At 43.9% G+C, this 24,788-nt stretch overlaps 1 protein-coding gene across 1 annotated transcript in view; it reads right to left on the reverse strand.

Moving 5' to 3' along the window:
* The window catches only part of CLIP3 (CAP-Gly domain containing linker protein 3), a 43,929-nt gene extending 25,754 nt beyond the window's left edge, over nucleotides 1-18,175 (reverse strand). The window contains exons 1-3 of the mRNA XM_056541498.1: nucleotides 17,979-18,175; nucleotides 3,592-3,731; nucleotides 3,356-3,495 (exon numbers count right to left, since the gene is read on the reverse strand). Of these exons, the coding sequence (XP_056397473.1) occupies nucleotides 3,356-3,495; nucleotides 3,592-3,727 (276 nt within the window). The 5' untranslated portion in view covers nucleotides 3,728-3,731; nucleotides 17,979-18,175. The remainder of the gene's footprint in view (nucleotides 1-3,355; nucleotides 3,496-3,591; nucleotides 3,732-17,978) is intronic.
* Nucleotides 18,176-24,788: the final 6,613 nt, after the last annotated feature.

The following is a 24,788-nucleotide window of genomic DNA, read 5'->3' on the forward strand; positions in this document are numbered from 1 at the left end:
TCATTTTTCACAGGCCTTTTCAGAAATGAAAGTAGCGATCTGATTGGTTGCTATGGGCAACTCAACAACTTTTCCTCTGGACAGGTTTTGATCAATCTAACCCATAGGGGGAGATTTATCAAAACCAGTGCAGAGAAAAAGCTGACCAGTTGCCCATAGCAACCAATCACATTTCTTCTTTCATTTTTGAAAAGGCCTCTGCAAAATGAAAGAAGCTATCTGATTGGTTGCTATGGGCAACTCAACAACTTTTTCCTCTGCACAGGTTTTGATAAATCTCCCCCATAATGTCTGGAATCGCTCATGTAAATCTAACTACAAAATGGTTTGTAGTCTGTAACCATAGACACATAGGGGGGGGTATTTATCAATTTTGCCTGTTGATCGTTTCTTTTTACCCTTTTTTTTTCACTTTGGTTTTCGTGGACATTCACCTAATTTATCATTTGGTGCAAGTTGTTAGTAATTTTGGCTCAAATGTTGAAATCATCTGTTCCCAGCGCCTTTTACACAGAACTTACCCCCACAGAGGACGCGTATTTTACCCCTTGTGCAGCCATTTCGGAGTCCCTCCTGCAGTATATCAGCAAGCGACATGAGTTATTTTCTTTTGTGGGGTTTATAGTCACCATGTGAAATGGATTTTATTTTCAACTTGGGTAGTTTTTTTGTTTTTGTTACTTTAGTACAGTGGTCTTCAACCTGCGGACCTCCAGATGTTGCAAAACTACAATTCCCAGCATGCCCGGACAGCCGTTGGCTGTCCGGGCATGCTGGGAGTTGTAGTTTTGCAACATCTGGAGGTCCGCAAGTTGGAGACCACTGCTTTAGTGCTTTACCTTTCCTGACCCTGTGCGGCCATGTCCAATGCTGGCTCAACGGAGGGTGAAGGTTCCTCAGAGACAACTATGTCGCAGGATAGTATTGAGCAGCCCTGGAGGCGTCGCTGCTTTCATCCAAAACATTTTTTTATGTATTTTGACGCCTTTACATTTTCTGACATTGCTAAGTGTGTTTTCCATGTGCAAAATTTCTTGGCGGGGATTTGCGCCAAAATTACGCCAAAGATCGATTGGCGCAAATGATGAATTACTGACTAAAGTTAAAATCACTCACAGGACCGTGTGATTTTGAGAAAGTTGTAAAAAATGACAGTGGAGAAGATGCGCCAAACTTTGGCGCAAAAAGACACTGTGCCAAAGTATTGAGCCAAAGTTACGTAAAAAAAAAAACACATAAATCCTTTGATAAATACCCCCCGTAGACTAGCATGGGAGCTGTAGACACAAGACGGTAGGAGATTTTAAAGGACGTTATCCCATTAAACATTTTCAAACTAAATTTCCAACGCGTTAAGGAGGTGCAGACACCACTAGTCAGGGCATAAGAGAAAGACATTACTTATGATTACTTGCGTTCTAGCCCGGCTGTTTGGTGATTACTCCGAACAGTCGTCGAGGCGGGAAGTGTCGTAGCGGCACTATTTCCGACCCCCCAAGAGGAGACCGGTCATCTCTACAGGCTGTAGCCAAGGATCCCACATCGCTACCCCACATCTAAAGGAGTAATATGCATGAAACCAAGGTTCACATAAGGTGAGCACATCTCTTATTTAAGGGGCTTGGGGAAATCTAGCCCACAGAATTACGTGAGGTGCTGCCCTCCATTTTTTCCTCTATTACCCTTCCTTCTATTTTTGACCTACAATCATCACAACTCAGCCCCACCTGAGGACCAGATATGAGGTCAGGATATGAGGACTGGATATGAGAGCAGGAGATGAGGATGAGATATGAGGACGGGATATGAAGGCAGGATTTGAGGTTGGGTTATGAGGACAGGATACAAGGATGGGATATGAGGATGGGACATGACTGGATATGAGGACAGGATATGAGGTCGAGAAATAAGGTCGGGATATGATGTCATAATATGAGGATGGGGTATGTGGACGGGATATAAGGTCGGGATATAAGGTCAGGATATGTCGGGATATAAGGTCATGATATGAGGTTGGGATATGAGGTCAAGATATGAGTTCGGGATATGTAGGATGGGATATGAGGACAAGATATGAGTTCGGGATATGAGGATGGGATATGAGGTCGGGATATAAGGACATGATGTGAGGTCGGGATATGAAGATGGGATATGAGGTCGGGATATAAGGACAGGCTATGAGGTCGGGATATGAAGATGGGATATGAGGAGAGGGATATGATGTCAGAATATGAGGTCGGGATATGAGGAAAGGGATAAGAGGAAAGGGATATGAGGAAAGGGATATGAGGAAAGGGATATGAGGACGGGCTATGAGGTCGGAATTAGGTAGGAAAAACCGGGCAATGCCGGATACTCAGCTAGTTATACATACAGTGACCCCTCGACTTATGATGGCCTCGACATATGATCATTTCAACATATGATGGCCTCTCAGAGCCCATCGTATGTTGAAGGCAGCCTCGACATATGATGCTGCTGTGTGTAGGGGCCATCATACAAACAGCTATCTGACAGCGCTGACAACTTCAGCAACTGACAGATAGTTGTATATTGTGCCCCGTGTGCCCCGTTCTGCCTCCTGTTACTCACATGCTGTCCTGCTAACTCATACAGGCTTCCGTGAGCTCCATGTAAGCCCCGCCCCCCAGTGCAGCCATAGCCAATAGCCTGGAGCATCTTGCTGCAGGCATCCAATGAGCTGCTGGCTGCCCTCCCCTTCCTTCCTATAGAGCTGTAGTCGGCAGGATGGTAATGGAGGACATTCTGTCCCCCCTGAAGGTATTTAAAGAACTGTACAGTACTGTATGTGATGTCACACATCGCATACAGTACATATACACACAATACACCCCATACATCAATGTTTCCCTATCAGCGTGCCTCCAGCTGTTGCAAAACTATAACTCCCAGCATGCCCAGACAGTCAATGGCTATACATGCATGCTGGGAGTTGTAGTTGTGCAACAGCTGCAGGCACCCTGGTTTGTTAAACACTCCCCATACACTCCACATACAATTGTCATCCCAGAACCAATTAGCAGTTTCCCATAGAGATATGTATTCAACATACAATGGTTCCGAGGCCCCAGAACCAATTACCATTTTTACAAAGACATATGTACTCGACATATGATGGTTTCAACATATGATGGTTCTCCTGGAACCAATTAATATCATATGTTGAGGGACCACTGTATATCTTAGTGCTAGCAGTGTGCTACTGTAAATTTGTTTGCAACCCCTTTTGTGAAGACAGGTTGCAAAGTTCCTTCTTTTTTAATTTTAGCTGGGACATTACAAAAAGTAATGCACAAGGTGTACATCATAATCACTCCTACCATAAAGAACTTACCTCACTGCCAATAACATCTATCTTGTGCTGGACCTGTGGCACCCATTGGCGGATGATCGCAAAGAGTTCAGGAATACTAGTTTGGGGATCCAACAAGATTTCCTGGCATGCAGGGTCATTGGGATCGAAGAATGTGAAAGCTGTGGTAGAAGATGAAGACAGGAAAGAATATTACTCCTATAGCAATATGATAGTAGTAAAACCAATGGTTAATATGGGCATGCATTAGTGATTACCATAATCTTTAGGAAGAGGAGCCGGGGCTGAGGGATGAACCACTGGTCTTTTCCGTTTCTCTAGGATAGGGCTTTGAAAGTCAATGGGACGTTTGTTCTCCGCCGCCGCACAATCCAGTGGGTCCTCCCTGGTCATAACTCTGTATTACCCAATAGAATTAAAAGAAAACACAAGGTAGATCATTACCCCCGAGAACCAACCACACATTTATGATGACTTTGTAAGGCACATTTTGTGATAAAACCCATTATCATTACTTCAAGTCAGACAATTCCATTTCTGAAAGTAAATTAATTCTATTGATAAATTACCATGTTAGCACAGATATGTTTCTGGCTATCACTGTGATAGGTTCCTCTTATGGTCACTGTCATGGCAGCCCTGTGACGGTCACTGTTAATGGGGTTCTCTGGATATCACTGTATTGGGTTCTAGGTATGGCCATTGTCACATTGTCATGGCAGCCCTGTGACGGTCACTGTTAATGGGGTTCTCTGAATATCACTGTATTGGGTTCTAGGTATGGCCATTGTCATGGCAGCCCTGTGACGGTCACTGTTAATGGGGTTCTCTGAATATCACTGTATTGGGTTCTAGGTATGGCCATTGTCATGGCAGCCCTGTGTCGGTCACTGTTAATTGGGTTCTCTGGATATCACTGTATTGGGTTCTAGGTATGGCCACTGTCATGGCAGCCCTGTGACGCTCACTGTTAATGGGGTTCTCTGGATATCACTGTATTGGGTTCTAGGTATGGCCATTGTCATGGCAGCCCTGTGACAATCACTGTTATGGGGGTTCTTATGGCTGTTACTGTCATGGCGGTCCTATTACACTCACTGTCAATGGGGTTTCTCTGGCTGTCATTGTAATGGTATTCCTGTGATGGTCACTGTCATAGCAGCCCTGTGACAATAACTGTTATGGGGGTTCTTATGGCTGTTACTGTCATGGCGGTCCTATGATGGTCACTGTTAATGGGATTTCTCTGGCTGTCACTATAATGGGGATGCTGTGATGGTCACTGTCATGGCAGTCCTATGACAGTCACTCTTACTGAGTTTTTTTTTCTGGTTGTCACTGTTATGGGGGTCCTGTGGCTTTAACTGTCACGGCAACCCTGTGATGGTCATGGTTAATGGGGTTCCCATGGCTTCCACTGTTATGGTGCTCCTGTGGTAGGTGTTTTCCATAGCCATTGTGGTAAAATGGTATATAAATGTTTGTGGTCACTAAGGGGTCCCTTGCAACTTGCCTCCCTCTAGAAAATGAAATGACCAAAAAATTGTGAACAAAATCTATTGCTGTCACATCATTCTCTCTTATATGTTTAATCCAGACAGTCCGGGTATGCTGGGAGTTGTGGTTTTGAAACAGCTGGAGGCACCCTGGTTGGGTTGAAAAACTGGTTTGAGCTCTCGATTCTATATGGCTCCATCTGTCCCTTTTTCCCCTGAAATGCAATGTATGACATGAATGTGTGGTGAGGGTGCGATGAAGGGCAGATGTTTTTACCCTAGGGGCAGATAGCATTAGCCCTTTGTGTTTGTGACGCCAGGGCGTGATTATCCTCTACACCACTCGAGGTATGGCTGCTGGTTCCTGGGCTAAGCGTGGGGCAAATAATCACTCCAATGCAAAGTTACAGAACAACGGCAGCTTTACTGAGGCAGACAGATGGAATAGTCTTTACAGCTCAGTTAGGCCCAAGGAGATGACCAGTTACTTAAGAGACTTGTGGGCTCTCTGGGACTTGTAGTGGATTTGGACTGAATTATGCAGACCCACACCGATTTGAGCAGACATGACTTCACCCCTGTGGTTGCTTACCAGGCTTTGACATTCACCTGAAAGGGCACTTTGTGATGGGAGCGTGGCTGCGTGGTTAGGCCTTGGGTTTCTTCAGGACACCAGACACTCTCGGACTGTTGAGACCCAATTAGCTCCTAGCAGGCTATAACTACCCCTCCCCCTTACTACAATAAATAATTCAATAATAACTGACACAAAAATTTAACTTTTCCGTGGGTGGGGATCGGCCACAGCTTTATTTATAAAATTACTTATATAAATAACAATTTAACTGTAACAAAGACACCGATTGGCTTCTTACCAACCCGAGAGGTGCTGCCACACTGTCCTGTGTGGAGGTCTACCCCGGGTTGACCCCGCTTTCACCGTCTTCTTACCGCCAAGCTGTGACTTACAATAAACAGAGATACAAAAAGGGAGGGAGGGAGGGCAAAACTCCGGGTCCTGGGCATATTGAGGGGGGGGGGGGGGAAGGGAGGCACCACAGCTATAAATACCCAGGGGAGGGCCCCTGAAAGCCCGGGAAACTATTAAACCCCTGATTGGTGCACTCCTCCCCCCCCCCCCCACCCATGGGACATACCACTATAGTTACCAACAAGTTTTACAGGCGGGGGAGGGGGCTAAAAACCTTGCCTGTATATTTATTAACCCCTTAACTACTCACCAGTCAGGGGGCAAGCTAGTTATGCACAGCTTGCCCCTCCAGGCCTTGACTGTACTGCTCCTCAGACTCATCTCAGAACTGAACTCACTAGCTCCTCCCTTCTATATAAGGGAGCAATTTGGAGGACTCCCATAGGTCACCTACAAGTCACCTGGTCAGACACCTTCCCTGGTTACATGTCTTGGTAACAACATTTAAAGCCATATGAACATTATACATACAAATGAATAAATAACATAGGTCACTTAACCCCTTAGGGCACATATAATGAAGGTGGACTCAGGGGGCTCTGAAATAGAGTCCGCCACACAGGACAGAAAGGGTACAAGAGAGAAACTCCTTTAGGGTGCATGCACACTACGTTTCTTAAGATACGGGACCGTATACGGCTGGGGAGAGGGGGGCGGGGCAACCACAACGCTGCCATATGCGGTCCCGTATCTAATGTATTTCAATGAGCGACTGGAGTGAAACGCTGCCTCCGGTCGGCTCCGTTTTGGCCCGTATACGGTTTCCCGACCGGACCTACAAACGTAGTCAACAGCGTTTTTAGGTCCGGTCGGAAAACCGTATACGGGGCAAAACGGAGCCAACCGGAGGCAGCGTTTCACTCCGGTCGCTCATTGAAATACATTAGATACGGGACCGCATATGGCAGCGTGCGGTTGCCCCGTCCCCGACTCTCCGCCCCCCTCTCCCCAGCCGTATACGGTCCCGTATCTTAAGAAACACAGTGTGCATGCACCCTTACCGGGCCACCAGAAACTCCCCCTCTTAACAAAAGCCATCCTCGGCGTACAGTCCTGAAGGGCGGATGAGATGAAGTGTGCACTGGAGGCCACACAATAACAACAGGGCCACCACAAATGAAATAAAATAAAAATTCTGTCCCATGCTCACACTGAGAATCTCTCCTCTTTCCCTCTGTTAGCTCTCCCTGGCAACCAGTCACAGACCATTTCCATACATCTTACTACAGCAAAGGCCTTTTTCTGGGATATGCTAGACGTGGTCATATATAATGGTGAGAAGACTACTTCAGTGGTGACCGAAGCATAAGGAATAGAAGTAGCTGGCGTTTCTTCTTTGGTTTAATAGAAATCAACAAAGCTGACATAACTGCATGACAAAGGGTTAAAGTAGGATTCTTCAAAATGGGCATTTAACATTTTTTTGTTACAATTTTTATTAAAATTCCCCTAAGGGCTCCGTGGCTACATAGAGAAACCTGTGATTCAATTTTACATTTCTTTATGGCAGTGTTTCCCAACCAGAGTGCCCCCCGGCTGTTGCAAAACTACAACTCCCAGCATGCCCGGACAGCCGTTGGCTGTCCGGGCATGCTGGGAGTTGTAGTTTTGCAACAGCTGGGGGCACACTGGTTGGGAAACACCGCCTTCTGGAAAAGAAAGTTGCCGTCGACCTTGTAAAAATGCTTTACAGTCAGACATGGTCCACAGGGAAACGTAGTCATCGTAAACGCTGCAATCTCCCTGGGAATTGAAGTCTACTCTGTATCACCGTGAAGGTCTAAGCCTTAATATAACTCGATTGTGGCTACAGGAAAGCAAATGTAACACACGTCTCTGCATAATATTTCTTATTTATCTGAGACCCGGCCAAGATAGGAATGACGCATTGGGTTTACCGTATGCTATACTGTATATATAAATATAGGTATGGTTTCCGATGTCTATTTAAAGGGAACATATGTATACCGTATATACTCGAGCATAAGCCGAGTTTTTCAGCACGATTTTTCGTGCTGAAAACGCCCCCCTCGGCTTATACTCAAGTGAACTCTCCGCCTGTCAATCCCTTCATCAGTGGTCTTCAACCTGCGGACCTCCAGATATTGAGGTCCGCAGGTTGAAAACCACTGCGGCCTTCATCATCATCCAGCCCCCCCCCCCTTTAGTTTTGTACTCACCTCCCCTCGGTGGGAAGGAAGGGTGAGCTGGTCTGGGCCATCTATGCTGCAGGGACCGTCCGGTGGGGAGGATTAGTCATTGCGGGCTGTCCATTTTCACCGGGGGGGGGGCTCTTCTCCGCGCTTCGGGCCCGGCCCTGGACTAGTGACGTTGCCTTGAAGACGACGCACAGGGACGTTAATGAGCAACGTCCCTGTGCGTCGTCGTCAAGGCAACATCACTAGTCCAGGGCCGGGCCCGAAGCGCGGAGAAGAGCCCCCCGGTGAAAATGGACAGCCCGCAACGACTAATCCTCCCCACCGGACGGTCCCTGCAGCATAGATGGCCCTGACCTGCTCACCCTAACTTCCTGCCGAGGGGAGGTGAGTACAAAACAAAAGGGGGGGGGGACAGGGCTGGATGATGACGAAGGCCGCAGTGGTCTTCAACCTGCGGACCTCCATGCTGGGAGTTGTAGTTTTGCAACATCTGGAGGTCCGCAGGTTGAAGACCACTGATGGGTCTTTGGGGTTAAATTAGGGGCCTCGGCTTATATTCGGGTCAGCTTATACTCGAATATATACGGTACATGTCATTTCAGTGTCATTATTGAGATGTAAGTCAGAAGAAGTGAAAGTTGTTCATACACACACATATATATATATATATATATATATAGGCAATTGCACCACTCTTCCTCTAAACAGGTATTAAAACATCTTCCCCTATAGGCCCATAAAATTCTATGGGCACAGTGTTGTAGATTCATACCTCAATATTTTGGACCGCATACAATCTGGTTGCATCACGTTTGCTATTATTTAATCATGGCATGTAAGCCCCATAACATGAATGCCCCCAAATGTCCACACAAATCATCCACTAGTGAGCAGGGTTTCATACACTTTGCCTATTTCATGGTCAGGGATTGTCCCATCAAAGCTGGGACTGTAAAGCTGGGTTCACGCTACGTTTTTACAGTACGGGAACCGGATCCGGCTGGGGGAAGCGAAAACCGTACGCTCCCGTATCCCAGCCGGACACAGCCTGTATCTAATTCATTTCAATGAGCCGACCAGAGTCAAACGGTGACTCCGGTCGACTTATTTTTGCCCTGTATTCTGTTTTGGACCAGACCTAAAACCACGGTATGCCGCGGTTTTAGGTCCGGTTAAAAAAACAGAAATGGGGCAAAAATTAGCTGCCGGAGTTACTGTATGACTCCGGTCGGGTTAGGCTGGGTTCACACTACGATTTGTAACTACGGTTCCCGTATACGGCTGGGAGGAGGGGGCGGGGCTTAATCGCGGCGCCCGCACTCAGCCGTATAGGGGAACCGTATTTAATGCCCGTCTGTGAGCCGACCGGAGTGAACCGCAGCCTCCGGTTGGCTGCTTTTTCGGCCGTATCCGGTTTCCCGACTGTAGGCAAAAACGCAGTCGACCACGTTTTTGCCTGCCGTCGGGAAACTGCATACGGCCGAAAACGCAGCCGATATGCATGCATTAAATACGGTTCCCCTATACGGCTGAGTGCGGGCGCCGCGATTAAGCCCCCCTCCTCCCAGCCGTATATGGGAACCGTAGTTACAAATCGTAGTGTGAACCCAGCCTAATATGTTAACTCCGGTTCCTGTTTTGTAAAAAGGTAGTGTGAACGCACCCTAAGTAGGAATTTCGTATGCATAAGACCTGGGAAACTTTCCTATAGTAGAAGAGTGAAGCACCCTATGGAGCAGTCACATGTACTTGGTGCAAGGATCATTGTGGTCTAGTAAGTTGATCTTTATAGACTTGGGAAACAATAATGCAGTCTCTGCAGAGGTCATTCTAATTAAACACTCTATAATAGAGTCCTGGAGCAGAGATCAATGCCACCCTTCTTGCAAAAAAATACCGGTCATGCTAATTTGCATAATTCAATATATATGCATGATATCACAGGATACACATATGTGGGGAAAATGTTGTCCTATTCTGACCCCTATAACTTTTTTATTTCTCCTTATACGGGCCGGTATGAGGCTCATTTTTTGTGCCCCGATCTGTAGTTTTTAACAGAACCATTTTTGTTTTGATGTGACTTTTTGATCGCTTTTTTTTATTAAATTCGGGAGTTGCAGTTAGTTACTAACTACAATTTCCAGCATGACCTGATACAGCCTGCGGCTAAGCAGCTGCCCCAAATGAAAACTACTACTCCCAGCATGTTGGACCATATAGTAGTACATAGGTCAATGTTTCCCAACCAGGGGTGCCTCCAGCTGTTGCAAAACTACAACTCCCGGCCAAGAGGCAACCCTACTTATATGGCATAGTATACATAGGGTGCAAAACAGCTGAAGTTTCCCAAGCACTGGACAGCCATGGGTTGGAGACGAGTGCTCTGCTTATAGTAAGGCATTGTGAGGCCCATTCATATACATCTGAAGGTCAGGGGCATCTTTTCTCCGTGTATGTAATCCTGACCCCAATATGTTCAGCCGTTTCCAAGATATAGCACAACCTTGCTATATTTAAATTAACTCTTACTTGACTGGAGGTGAATCTGAAGACTATCTGCACCTCTGATGCCATCCCCTGGGTCCCGATCGTGCCGTCCCGATCATCATTATTCATTTCTTGATTAGATGATAAGCGGGGAAGTGTGAACAGGAGCCAGCGGATGGTGTCAGAAGTGCAAGGTGTGTGACTACAGTAAAGCACTCACATTATAACCAGTATAGGTAGAATAAGGTACTATATGCTCTAGCCATATAATCTGTCAAAAAGACATTACAGATTAAATAACTGTGGTTTAGTCAAATTTTGCAAGAGTAGATGTATAGTTACATCATACAATATCTGTACAAGAAGTCCCTCCAAGCTTTAATTGGTAACATAGCCCAACCAGATGATGAGCCAAGGGTCAAGGAAGGGAAGAGCGTCATGGTCATCCTTTCTTTGGACATTTAGGACAATAACAAGTCGTCCAACTTCTCTGCATTGCGATCACTATTATACCAAAGTTGTATTCCCCAACATCCCCAATTATGAGCCTTAAATTTTTAGGGTGGGCTTTATCTGGGTGGGATGTAATATTGGTGTTATACTGCTGATGAAGAGAATAGTTGACTCTCGAAATGTGTTTATTATTTCAATATTTTGTCAGAATCTGTCTTTTAGTCTTCTTCTGCCAGTTAGCTCCCCTGAAGCATCCCCTTTTCTCTTCATTCTTTGAACTGTCCTTGCAACACTGATATTAGTGACTGTAGCACTGTCATATATTGCCAATTTAGAACAGCAAGGCTTATTGTTTTCCAACAAATGAATATCTAAATAAGAAAGATACATAATCCCAGTACAGACCATCTTCATACAAGTCACAGACCAGTCACAAAAACCCAGTGCATTTGTTATTACAGTAGAATCTCCCTTAGCAGACACCTCCCAATTGCGAAAAGTTTTTAATTCCCTGGCAGAGTCCCATAAGACTTAAATGGGCACTGTCAGATACAAAAACTTGATATGTTGTAAAGCATGTATAACCAATAGGTTTTGCAATTACTTTCATTAGAAAATTTTCCGTATTTCATAGTGAAAAAGCCATTCATACAACTGCCCCCCCTGCCTGCTAGGACACATACTAGTCCTGCTGTGTCCATGCGTCATCACCTATGTCATGGACACACTTCCTTGATTGACAGCTGTGAGCGCAGGGCTCAGAGCTGGAGGAAAAATCCTCCCACTGTCAGCTTGTGTCCCGCTACTGTCAGTGAGGACAAGCTGGGAGTTGTAGTTTTGCTAATGCTAGGGGAGATGTGAGCAGACAGCATACTGAGGGAGGGGGCGGAGACCTGCACAGTGAGGCCATGCCCCCTCCCTTTGAGAGGAATTCAGACCAGTGAGCTAAATTAAAAGTGTAACAAAAAAAACCAAAAAAAGTGGTAGACACAAAAATTATATGTACATGGTCAGGATTAGGTACTGAGTGATATATAAAAAAATATATATTTTTTGTTGGATCTGACGGGTACGCTTTAATGTATTTGCACCCTCCCAATAGGGGACATTCCCAATATCGGATGAGGACACACCTAATAAGGGACAAAACACTCCCAATAGGGGACAACCAGGCTTATGTGCCTGCCCTACCTTGTACACAGGGCCGCCATTCAGGGGGTACAGCCAATATCCCAGTAAGGGGCCCAGGCCTCCGCTGTACCCCCTGCAGAAGCTTCTGTACATTTGCCGGCCACATTATTCAGCCCCCTCCTTTCCTGACCCCCCCTCATGCCAAATTCTCCCCCCTATTACTCCCTGTGACATAATTTCCTCTTGATCCCCTCTGGGCCATTTCATTCCCCCTTTATCCCCCTGTGTCCCTTCATAAAGAGGGGTTGATAAATTTTCACAGAGGGTAATAAAGGGGGAATGAAATGGCCCAAGAGCATCAATGGGAAATGATGTGGCACAGGGGATAAGAGGGGGATAATTTGGCACAAGGCACAGGGGGAATAAAGTGGCTCAGGGTATAAAGGGGGAGCAAATGATACAGGGGAGGGATAAGGGGTGATTAAAAGGCACTGGGAGGTTATCCTGTAATATTGCTTTTTATCACGTTCTAGGTTACGTTCACACTGCGGAATCTCCGCTCGCGGAATTCGGTATCGCGGAATCCATCAGTCGGCCACTGCCGAAAATACTTCAGCGGTAGGACTGCACGGGACTACGCTGTCACCATTGACGGCTATGCAGTGCTCGTGGAATTCTGTGCAAAGAAAGAACCTGTTCTTTCTTTGCACTGAACAATTTCAGCGGCGGACTGAAATGTAAATTCCTCAGTGCGAACGGGTCTCGCGGAAGACCCATTCACACTGATGGTAATGTTCACTGCGCGGAATTCGGCAGTGTGAACATACCCTTATAAGTAATTACACTCTAGAATGAGTACAGGACAGTATTCCGTCATTTAGAAAGATTTTTGAGCCTTTTTTCCCAATAGGGGACATCTCTTAGTAGTGGACACTTTTTAATTCCCTGTGAGTGTCTGCTATTGGGAGATTCTACTGTACTATACAGCTCTATGGGGGACAGCTATACGTTCCCAGTGCAGGTGGGTATCAGGACCAGTGCACCATGTAGACCATACTATTACAGGCTGGGCCTTGTGTATTATACACTTAAGATGGTGTCTTTAATAAACATCTTGGTTTTACAGTTCTGCAGCTTTCACGCCATGAATGCAACCACAAGAAGCTGATTGTATCCCACACACACAATGCTCCAGTCTATAGTCAGGGAGAGGTGGGTCAGAGCCAGGCGGGCAGCCAGGGCCCATCACAAGCCTCTCTCAGGATGCTAGATTATTCCAGGCTGTGTCTGAAAATGTCCGTGGGCACCAAGCCAGGGCTCGTAAGGGAGGGCAGAGAAGTAGACTGGGCACAGCAAGCACAAAGAGCAAAGCATTGCAAGGCTGCAAGAAAGGGAAGGGATAGAGCAATGTTTCCCGACCAGGGTGCCTCCAGCTGTTGCAAAACTACAACTCCCAGCATGCCCGGACAGCCTTCGGCTGTCCGGGCATGCTGGGAGTTGTAGTTTTGCAACAGCTGGAGGCACCCTGGTTGGGAAACACTGGGACGGCGAATGAATGAGCCAGATCTAAGCAGCTACCCAACACAATGGACCAGGGAAGAGAGAATATGTGAAAGGATCAGAAAGATGGAGACACAGAAAAATGAGAAAAAAGGATTTTGGAAGAGGCGAGAGCCACGTAGAGACCAACAGGGGTATTGTCATTGAGAGAACAGGGGAACCGGCCATAAAGAGACATGTCAGCTATACATCCGAGGCTTAAAATATAGGCATGGGGTACAGAAACCATCGGGAGAGTATGAAAATAAGGGGAAGACAAGCGGAAATAGTGAGCGAAGGCAGAGAGATGAAGGAATATAAACGGAGGAGGAGAGAGGCAGATAGAGAAAGAGAGGAGAGTGATGGCTGTTCTGTAGATGGCTGGAGGGGGAGGGCTGGGGGGAACTCATTTGGAAAGTACTTGTTAATAAATCGTAGTCACTGGTGCTGGCTACTGACCACACAACAATGTATCACCGATCAATAGACCTGTCACTACCTCCCATTACATATTACCATCATATACTGGACCGACACGATATACTGGACCGACACGATATACTGAATCTACATCATGTACTGAATCTACACCATATACTGGACCGACATCATATACTGGACCGACACGATATACTGGACCGACACGATATACTGGACCGACATCATATACTGGACCGACATCATATACTGGACCGACACGATATACTGGACCGACACGATATACTGGACCTATATCGTATACTGGACCGACACAATATACTGGACCGACATCATATACTGGACCGACACGATATACTGGACCGACACGATATACTGGACCGACACGATATACTGGACCGACATCATATACTGGACCGACATCATATACTGGACCGACACGATATACTGGACCGACACGATATACTGGACCTATATCGTATACTGGACCGACACAATATACTGGACCGACATCATATACTGGACCGACACGATATACTGGACCGACACGATATACTGGACCGACATCATATACTGGACCGACACGATATACTGGACCGACACGATATACTGGACCGACATCATATACTGGACCAACATGATATACTGGACCTACACCATATACTGGGCCGACATCATATACTGGACCAACATCATATACTGAATCTACATCTTATACTGGACCGACATCATATACTGGACCGACATCATATACTGGACCGACACGATATACTGGACCGATACGATATACTGGACCGATACGATATACTGGACCGACACGATATACTGAATCTACATCATATACTGGACCTACACCATATACTGGGCCGACATCATATACTGGACCGACATCATATACTGAATCTACATCATATACTGGACCGACATGATATACTGGACCTACACCATATACAGGGCTGACATCATATACTGGAGCAATATCATATACTGAATCTACATCATATACTGGACCTACACCATATACTGGGCCGACATCATATACTGGACCTATATCGTATACTGGATCTACATCATATACCAGACTGATATGATATACTGGACCTACACCATATACTGGGCCGACATCATATACTGGACCGACATCATATACTGGACCAACACCATATACTGGACCAACACCATATACTGGACCAACACCATATACTGGGCCGACATCATATACTGGACCAACACCATATACTGGACCAACACCATATACTGGACCTATATCGTATACTGGATCTACATCATATACCAGACTGATATGATATACTGGACCTACACCATATACTGGGCCGACATCATATACTGGGCCGGCATCATATACTGGACCGACATCATATACTGGACCTACACCATATACTGGGCCGACACCATATACTGGGCCGACATCATATACTGGGCCGACATCATATACTGGGCCGACATCATATACTGGGCCGACATCATATACTGGACCGACATCATATACTGGGCCGACAGCATATACTGGCCCAACATCATATACTGGACCGACATGATATACTGAATCTACACCATATACTGGACCAACACCATATACTGGACCGACATCATATACTGGATCTACATCATATACTGGGCCTATATCGTATACTGGACCAACATCATATACTGGACCGACATCATATACTGGACCGACATCATATACTGGACCGACATCATATACTGGACCGACATCATATACTGGACCGACATCATATACTGGACCAACATCATATACTGGACCAACATCATATACTGGATCTATATCATATACCAGACTGACATGATATACTGGACCTACACCATGTACTGGGCCGACATCATATACTGGACCGACATGATATTCTGGACCAACACCATATACTGGACCGACACCATATACTGGACCGACACCATATACTGGGCCGACATCATATACTGGACCTATATCGTATACTGGATCTACATTTTATACCGGACTGACATGATATACTGGACCTACACCTTATACTGGACCATCACCATATACTGGGCCGACATGATATACTGGATCTACATCATATACCAGACTGACATGATATACTGGACCTACACCATGTACTGGGCCGACATCATATACTGGACCGACATAATATTCTGGACCAACACCATATACTGGACCGACACCATATACTGGACCGACACCATATACTGGGCCGACATCATATACTGGACCTATATCGTATACTGGATCTACATTTTATACCGGACTGACATGATATACTGGACCTACACCTTATACTGGACCATCACCATATACTGGACCGACATCATATACTGGACCGACATCATATACTGGACCTACATCATATACTGGACTGACATGATATACTGGACCTACACCATATACTGGACTGACATGATATACTGGACCTACACCATATACTGGACTGACATGATATACTGGACCTACACCTTATACTGGACCATCACCATATACTGGACCTATATTGTATACTGGACCGACATCATATACTGGACCTACATCATATACTGGACCGACATCATATATTGGACCGACATCATATACTGGACCTATATCGTATATTGGACCAACATCATATACTGGACATATATTGCATACTGGATCTACATCATATACCGGACTGACATGATATACTGGACCTACACCATATACTGGAACATCACCATATACTGGACCTATATTGTATACTGGACCTATATTGTATACTGGACCGACATCATATACTGGACCTACACCATATACTGGACCGATATCATATACTGGACCTATATCGTATATTGGACCAACATCATATACTGGACCTATATCGTATACTGGATCTACATCATATACCAGACTGACATGATATACTGGACCTACACCTTATACTGGACCAACATCATATACTGGACTGACATCGTATACTGGACTGACATCGTATACTGGACTGACATCGTATACTGGACCAACATCATATACTGGACTGACATCGTATACTGGACCTACACCATATACTGGACCGACATCATATACTGGACATATATGGTATATTTGATCTACATCATATACTGGACCTACACATTTTCTTATACTACAACACAGGCAGTATATATCACTCCTTGTACTCATGTGTGCAATTAACTCTGTGACTTTCTTTAATAATTTATTTGGATATTTGTAGTATTTCTCTCACAATTGTATATCCCTCTGTGTGATACCTTGTCATTCCTCTCATTGTATATGTGTGATACCTTGTCATTCCTCTCATTGTATATGTGTGATACCTTGTCATTCCTCTCATTTTTATACCTATATTCGGACTTAATATCCAACTATATACTGGCCATTACTCCCTATAATTCAGTAGATTCCCGAAAATGCTATTATTTATTGTTGCATATGTCTTATACAATGTGTGTCTGAGAAAGAATTTATAAACCAAACCAACATAAGAACAGAGAATAGATATTGAGAGACAGATGTGAGTTTCATAGATATCAAAAAGATATATAACTAGATGGATATGAAATAGATATATGTATATATATATGAAAATGATAGATAGATAGATAGATATGGAATAGATAGACAGATATCAAAGACAGATAAATACATTCATAGAAAATAAAGAAAGAGGATAGACACAATAGACAGACAGGTAGATATATAAATAAATAAATAAAATAGACAGATAGATAAAATAGAAATAAATAGATGAAAGATGGCTAGACAGACAGATAGATAGATATTAAAGGCAGATAAATAGAATAGATAGCTAATAAATAGACAGAATAAATATATATAATAGATATATACGTAAATAGATAACCTAATTATTGTATATGTTTTAAATTCTATAGAGGAATGGTAAATATATCTAGGACGGCCCCCATAGCTATGGCAGGGATGGAGTCGGACTCACCAGGCCTTGTTGTGGCTGTCCTTGGTCCTGATGCACCTGATGCTCAGTCCTGATGGTCTCTGCTGGGTCAGGTGTCCTGTGGTCCTGATGCTGAGTCGTGGATCCTCTGGATCTTGCTGGGATTAGTGTCCTGATGCTGTGATGTTTTTTTCTTTCATTCCTGCGTCACTAGGATGCTGGGAGCTGTGCAGATAATGAGAGGGAGGAGAGAAGGGAGGGGGAGACCAGAGCTGAGCAGGGAGGGGGAGGAGGACGAGGAGGAGGAGGAAGGTGCAGCTTCTACAGACAACACAGACAGCCACAGTGGACCGCTAGGAGACAACAAGCAATGGAGGCAGTGACATAAAGAAATGGGTTCATAAGTAGTACATTCCTATGGGAAGAGTGCGCCATAAAGAGACGAGAAATAAACAGAATACAATGGAGAATCACATAAAGAAAATACAATTGCAATCAGTAAAAAGTAGGGTTATGTAACAGAGCAGGACAGCAAAATACTTTGTATAAGAGAAAATGACAGGTACATATACTATATAGACAAGAGTGGGAAACATGTCTTAATGATTGAGTTCAGATGTCTCATTCAATCCCATTGCCCCAGGTGTATAAGACCCAGCCCCCACAAATGCAGCCGCCATTACAAACTATTGTTAAAGAGGGTCATTCTATAGAGTTGACTGAATTCCATTGTGGTACTGTACTATGAGCCACTGCTGCAACAAGTCACTTCAGGAAATTTCTTCCCTCCTTGATCTCACCATCAGCATTTACAGACCACATTAACTAAACCACGTGAAGACCACGTAAAATTACAGAGCAGGGCTCATACTGCAAAAATTGTGCAACGCTCTGCAGAGACCAAACCACGGATGAAGTGGTGTAAAGCCCCCACCACTAGACTCAGCAGAAACATGTTCTGGAGTGATGGATCACACGTCTCTATCCGGCATCTGATGGGAGAGTCTGGGTTTGGCAAATGTCATGTTACCTGCCGGACCCCATTGTGCCAGCTGTAAAGTTTGGAGGAGGAGGGATAATGCTACAGAGTTGTTTTTCAGGGGTTGGTCTAGGACTCTTGGTTCCAGTAAAGGGGAATCCTAATGTTTCCCAATACCAAGACATTGTGGACAATTGCTCTGTGGAGCGAGGAATCACACTTTTATCTCTGTACTTTGGCAGCAACTCTGTGATTATTATCCCTGTACTGTGACATCACTGTGTATTATACCTGTACTGTGACATCACTGTGTATATTATCCTTGTACTGTGACATCACTGTGTGTATTATCCCTGTACTGTGACATCACTGTGTATTATCCCTGTACTGTGACATCACTGTGTATTTTCCCTGTACTGTGACATCACTGTGTGCATTATCCCTGTACTGTGACATCACTGTGTGTATTATCACTGTACTGTGACATCACTGTGATTATTATCCCTGTACTGTGACATCACTGTGTGCATTATCTCTGTACTGTGACATCACTGTGTGTATTATCTCTGTACTGTGACATCACTGTGTATATTATCTCTGTACTGTGACATCACTGTGTGTTATCCCTGTACTGTGATATCACTGTGTTTATTATCCCTGTATTGTGACATCATTTTGTTTATTATGCCTGTACTGTGACATCACTGTGCTTATTATCCCTGTACTGTGACATCACTGTGTATATTATCTCTGTACTGTGACATCACTATGTGTATTATCACTGTACTGTGACATCCCTGTGTTTATTATCCCTGTACTGTGACATCACTGTGTATATTATCCCTGTACTGTGACATCACTGTGTGTATTATGACTGTACTGGGACATCACTGTGTGCATTATCTCTGTACTGTGACATCACTGTGTGTATTATCCCTGTACTGTGACATCACTGTGTGTATTATCACTGTACTGTGACATCACTGTGTGCATTATCTCTGTACTGTGACATCACTGTGTGTATTATCTCTGTACTGTGACATCACTGTGTTTATTATCCCTGTACTGTGACATCACTGTGTATATTATCCATCCCTGTACTGTGACATCACTGTGTATTATCCCTGTACTGTGACATCACTGTGTATTATCCCTGTACTGTGACATCACTGTGTATTATCCCTGTACTGTGACATCACAGTGTTTATTATCCATCCCTGTACTGTGACATCACTGTGTATTATCCCTGTACTGTGACATCACTGTGTATTATCCCTGTACTGTGACATCACTGTGTGTATTATCCCTGTACTGTGACATCACTGTGTATATTATCTCTGTACTGTGACATCACTATGTGTATTATCACTGTACTGTGACATCCCTGTGTTTATTATCCCTGTACTGTGACATCAATGTGTATATTATCCCTGTACTGTGACATCACTGTGTGTATTATGACTGTACTGGGACATCACTGTGTGCATTATCTCTGTACTGTGACATCACTGTGTGTATTATCCCTGTACTGTGACATCACTGTGTGTATTATCACTGTACTGTGACATCACTGTGATTATTATCCCTGTACTGTGACATCACTGTGTGCATTTTCTCTGTACTGTGACATCACTGTGTGTATTATCTCTGTACTGTGACATCACTGTTTATTATCCCTGTACTGTGACATCACTGTGTATATTATCCATCCCTGTACTGTGACATCACTGTGTATTATCCCTGTACTGTGACATCACTGTGTATTATCCCTGTACTGTGACATCACTGTGTATTATACCTGTACTGTGACATCACAGTGTTTATTATCCATCCCTGTACTGTGACATCACTGTGTATTATCCCTGTACTGTGACATCACTGTGTATTATCCCTGTACTGTGACATCACTGTGTATTATCCCTGTACTGTGACATCACTGTGTATATTATCCCTGTACTGTGACATCACTGTGTATATTATCCCTGTATTGTGACATTACTGTGTATATTATCCCTGTACTGTGACATCAGTGTGTATTATACCTGCACTGTGACATCACTGTGATTATTATCCCTGTATTGTGACATCACTGTGTATTATCCCTGTACTGTAACATCACTGTGTATTATCCCTGTACTGTGACATCACTGTGTATTATCGCTGTACTGTGACATCATTGTGTTTATTATCCCTGTACTGTGACATCACTGTGTGTATTATCCCTGTACTGTGACATCACTGTGTTTATTATCTCTGTACTGTGACATCACTGTGATTATTATCCCTGTACTGTGACATCACTGTGTATTATCCCTGTACTGTGACATCACTGTGTATTATCCCTGTACTGTGACATCACTGTGTATTATCCCTGTACTGTGACATCACTGTGTGTATTATCACTATACTGTGACATCACTGTGTGTATTATCTCTGTACTGTGACATCACTGTGTATTATCCCTGTACTGTGACATCACTGTAGGTATTATGACTGTACTGTGACATCACTGTGTGTATTATCTCTGTACTGTGACATCACTGTGTGTATTATCTCTGTACTGTGACATCACTGTGTGTATTATCCCTGTACTCTGACATCACTGTGTATATTATCCCTGTACTCTGACATCAGTGTTTATTATCCATCCCTGTACTGTGACATCACTGTGTATATTATCCCTGTACTGTGACATCACTGTGTATATTATCCCTGTACTGTGACATCACTGTGTATATTATCCCTGTACTCTGACATCAGTGTTTATTATCCATCCCTGTACTGTGACATCAGTGTGTTTATTATCCCTGTACAGTGACATCACTTTATTATCCCTGTACAGTGACATCACTGTGTGTATTATCCCTGTACTGTGACATCAGTGTTTATTATCCCTGTACTGTGACATCGGTGTATTTATTATCCCTGTACTGTGACATCACTCTGACAGGTAAGTTAAGGTCTTTGGGTTTGGAAATTTTAGTTTGTAACTGGATTGAACACTGGCTCATGGATCGTACCCAGAGTGGTGGTCAATGATTCATACTCTGATTGGTCCCCGGTTATTAGTGGTGTACCCCAAGGTTCAGTACTGGGCCCGCTGTTGTTTAATTTATTTATCAATGATATAGAGGATGGTATTAACAGCTCTGTTTCTATCTTTGCAGATGACACCAAGCTTGTAGCATGGTACAGTCTATAGAGGATGTGCATAAGTTACAGGATGACTTGGATAGACTAAGTGTCTGGGCATCCACTTGGCAAATGAGGTTCAATGTGGATAAATGTAAAGTTATGCATCTGGGTACTAATAACCTGCATGCATCGTATGTCTTAGGGGGGATTAAACTGGCAGAGTCACTGGTAGAGAAGGATCTGGGTGTACTTGTAGATCACAGACTACAGAATAGCATGCAATGTCAGGCTGCTGCTTCCAAAGCCGGCAGGATATTGTCATGTATCAAAAGAGGCATGGACTCAAGGGACAGGGACATAATACTCCCCCTTTAAAAAGCATTGGTACGGCCTTACCTGGAATATGCTGTTCAGTTTTGGGCACCTGTCCATAAAAGGGACACTGCGGAGTTGGAAAGGGTGCAGAGACGCGCGACTAAACTAATATGGGGCATGGAACATCTTAGCTATGAGGAGCGATTAAAGGAGTTACAATTGTTTAGTCTTGAGAAGAAACGTTTAAGGGGGGATATGATAAACGTATATAAGTATAATAATGGCCCATACAAAAAATATGGAGAAAAACTGTTCCAGGTTAAACCCCCCCAAAGGACGAGGGGGCACTCCCTCCGTCTGGAGAAGAAAAAGTTTAGTCTCAAGGGGCGACACGCCTTCTTTACCGTGAGGACTGTGAATTTATGGAACGGTCTACCTCAGGAACTGGTCCCAGCAGGAACAATTAACAGCTTTAAAACAGGATTAGATACATTCATGGAACAAAATAAGATTAATGCTTATGAAGAAATATAAAATCCCATCCCTTCCCCAATATCGCGCCACACCCCTACCCCTTAATTCGCTGGTTGAACTTGATGGACATATGTCTTTTTTCGACCGTACTAACTATGTAACTGTGTGTATGACCCCCTGTACTGTGACATCAGTGTTCATTATCTATCCCTGTACTATGACATCACAGTGTTTATCTATCCTTGTACTGTGACATCACTGTGTGTATTACCCCTGTACTGTGACAGTATGTTTATTATCCCCGTACTGTGACATCATTTTATTATCCCTGTACAGTGACATCACTGTGTGTATTATCCCTGTACTGTGACATCAGTGTTTATTATCCCTGTACTGTGACATCACTGTGTGTATTATCCCTGTACTGTGACATCACTGTGTATATTATCCCTGTACTGTGACATCACTGTGTATATTATCCCTGTACTGTGACATCACTGTGTGTATGACCCCCCCCTCTACTGTCATATCAGTGTTCATTATCTATCCCTGTACTGTGACATCACAGTGTTCATCTATCCTTGTACTGTGACATCACTGTGTGTATTATCCCTGTACTGTGACATCAGTGTTTATTATCCCTGTAATGTGACATCACTGTGTGTATGACCCCTGTACTGTGACATCACAGTGTTCATTATCCATGTACTCTAATAACACAGTGGCCCAGAATTATCAATCCGTCCAAGACAAAATTGTCTGATTTGCCCATAACAACCAACCACAGCTCAGCTTTCATATTTTAATGAGCTCTGGAATAATAAAAGCTGAACTGTGATTGGTTGTTTTGGGTTTTTGTCCTTTTCTAGTGTTTGGGCTCTGTATTGTGACATCAGTGTCATTATTTCTGTACTGTGTGATTGGTGTCCTTATTGCCCTGTACAGTAATATCACTAGTTGCATTATCCCTAGACTATAATATGACATAATATTTGGGGATATTTATCAAAACTTGTGAAGCAACCAATACGATTTCTTCTTTAAAGGGGTTATCCAGGAATAGATAAACAGCTAATTTCTTTCAAAAACCGCTCCCCATCTGTATCCAGGTTGAGTACAACTTGGTTTCAATCACTTCAATTGAACAGAGCTGCCGAACCACACCCAACCTGGAGACAGAAGGGAAGAGTTTTTAAAGAAATTAGCCTATTGCTGGATAACCCCTTTAATTTTGCAGAGGCCTTTTGAATAATAAAGGAAGCAATCTGTTTGGGCAACTGCTTCCCTCATCTTCTACACAGGTTCTAATAAATGTCCCTAATTATCCCTGTATTATGGCAAGGCTTTGAGTATTAACCTTGTTTTGTGACATCAGTACATTTATTTTCCCTGTACTGTGACATTGCTTTTATTATCCCTAATCCAATACAGTTGAAGGAAGAAGCAGCACCCCCAATACATTCAGACTAATCATTATCTCTATTCTATGGGGAATTTTCTTTGTGTTTTTTTTTATGTGTATGAAAAAAGTAAACTATTATTTGATTTAAAAAATTATCCTTTCATAATAAAGGCAACATCACAATTCCTTCATGGGATTATTTTCAAACATAACATGTCTATCTTCTACGTCCTAATGGCTGCACCACGGAATATTCTAGCCCCACTGATTCCCCAATAGGACTGCCCACCTAGAATAATTATACAATTAATAGTTGTAGGGAACTGCTCACACGGTGGGGTCGGCGATGACAGTATTCAGACAGGCAGTAAGTTTCAAGCGTCCAAGAGGATGTTTTATTTGAATGAGTTTAGGCACAAAGCACAGTGCAAACAAAACAACAAAACCTAAGCCTAGGCTCTAACTAAACATCATTCTGGCTGTGGCTGCTTCTCATCTCAGTCTCTCCAGCAATCAGCCCAGGAAGGCTCACCTGAGAAGATCTTAA

This window comes from Hyla sarda, chromosome 9 (genome assembly GCF_029499605.1).
Source record: "Hyla sarda isolate aHylSar1 chromosome 9, aHylSar1.hap1, whole genome shotgun sequence".
Lineage (NCBI taxonomy): Eukaryota > Metazoa > Chordata > Amphibia > Anura > Hylidae > Hyla > Hyla sarda.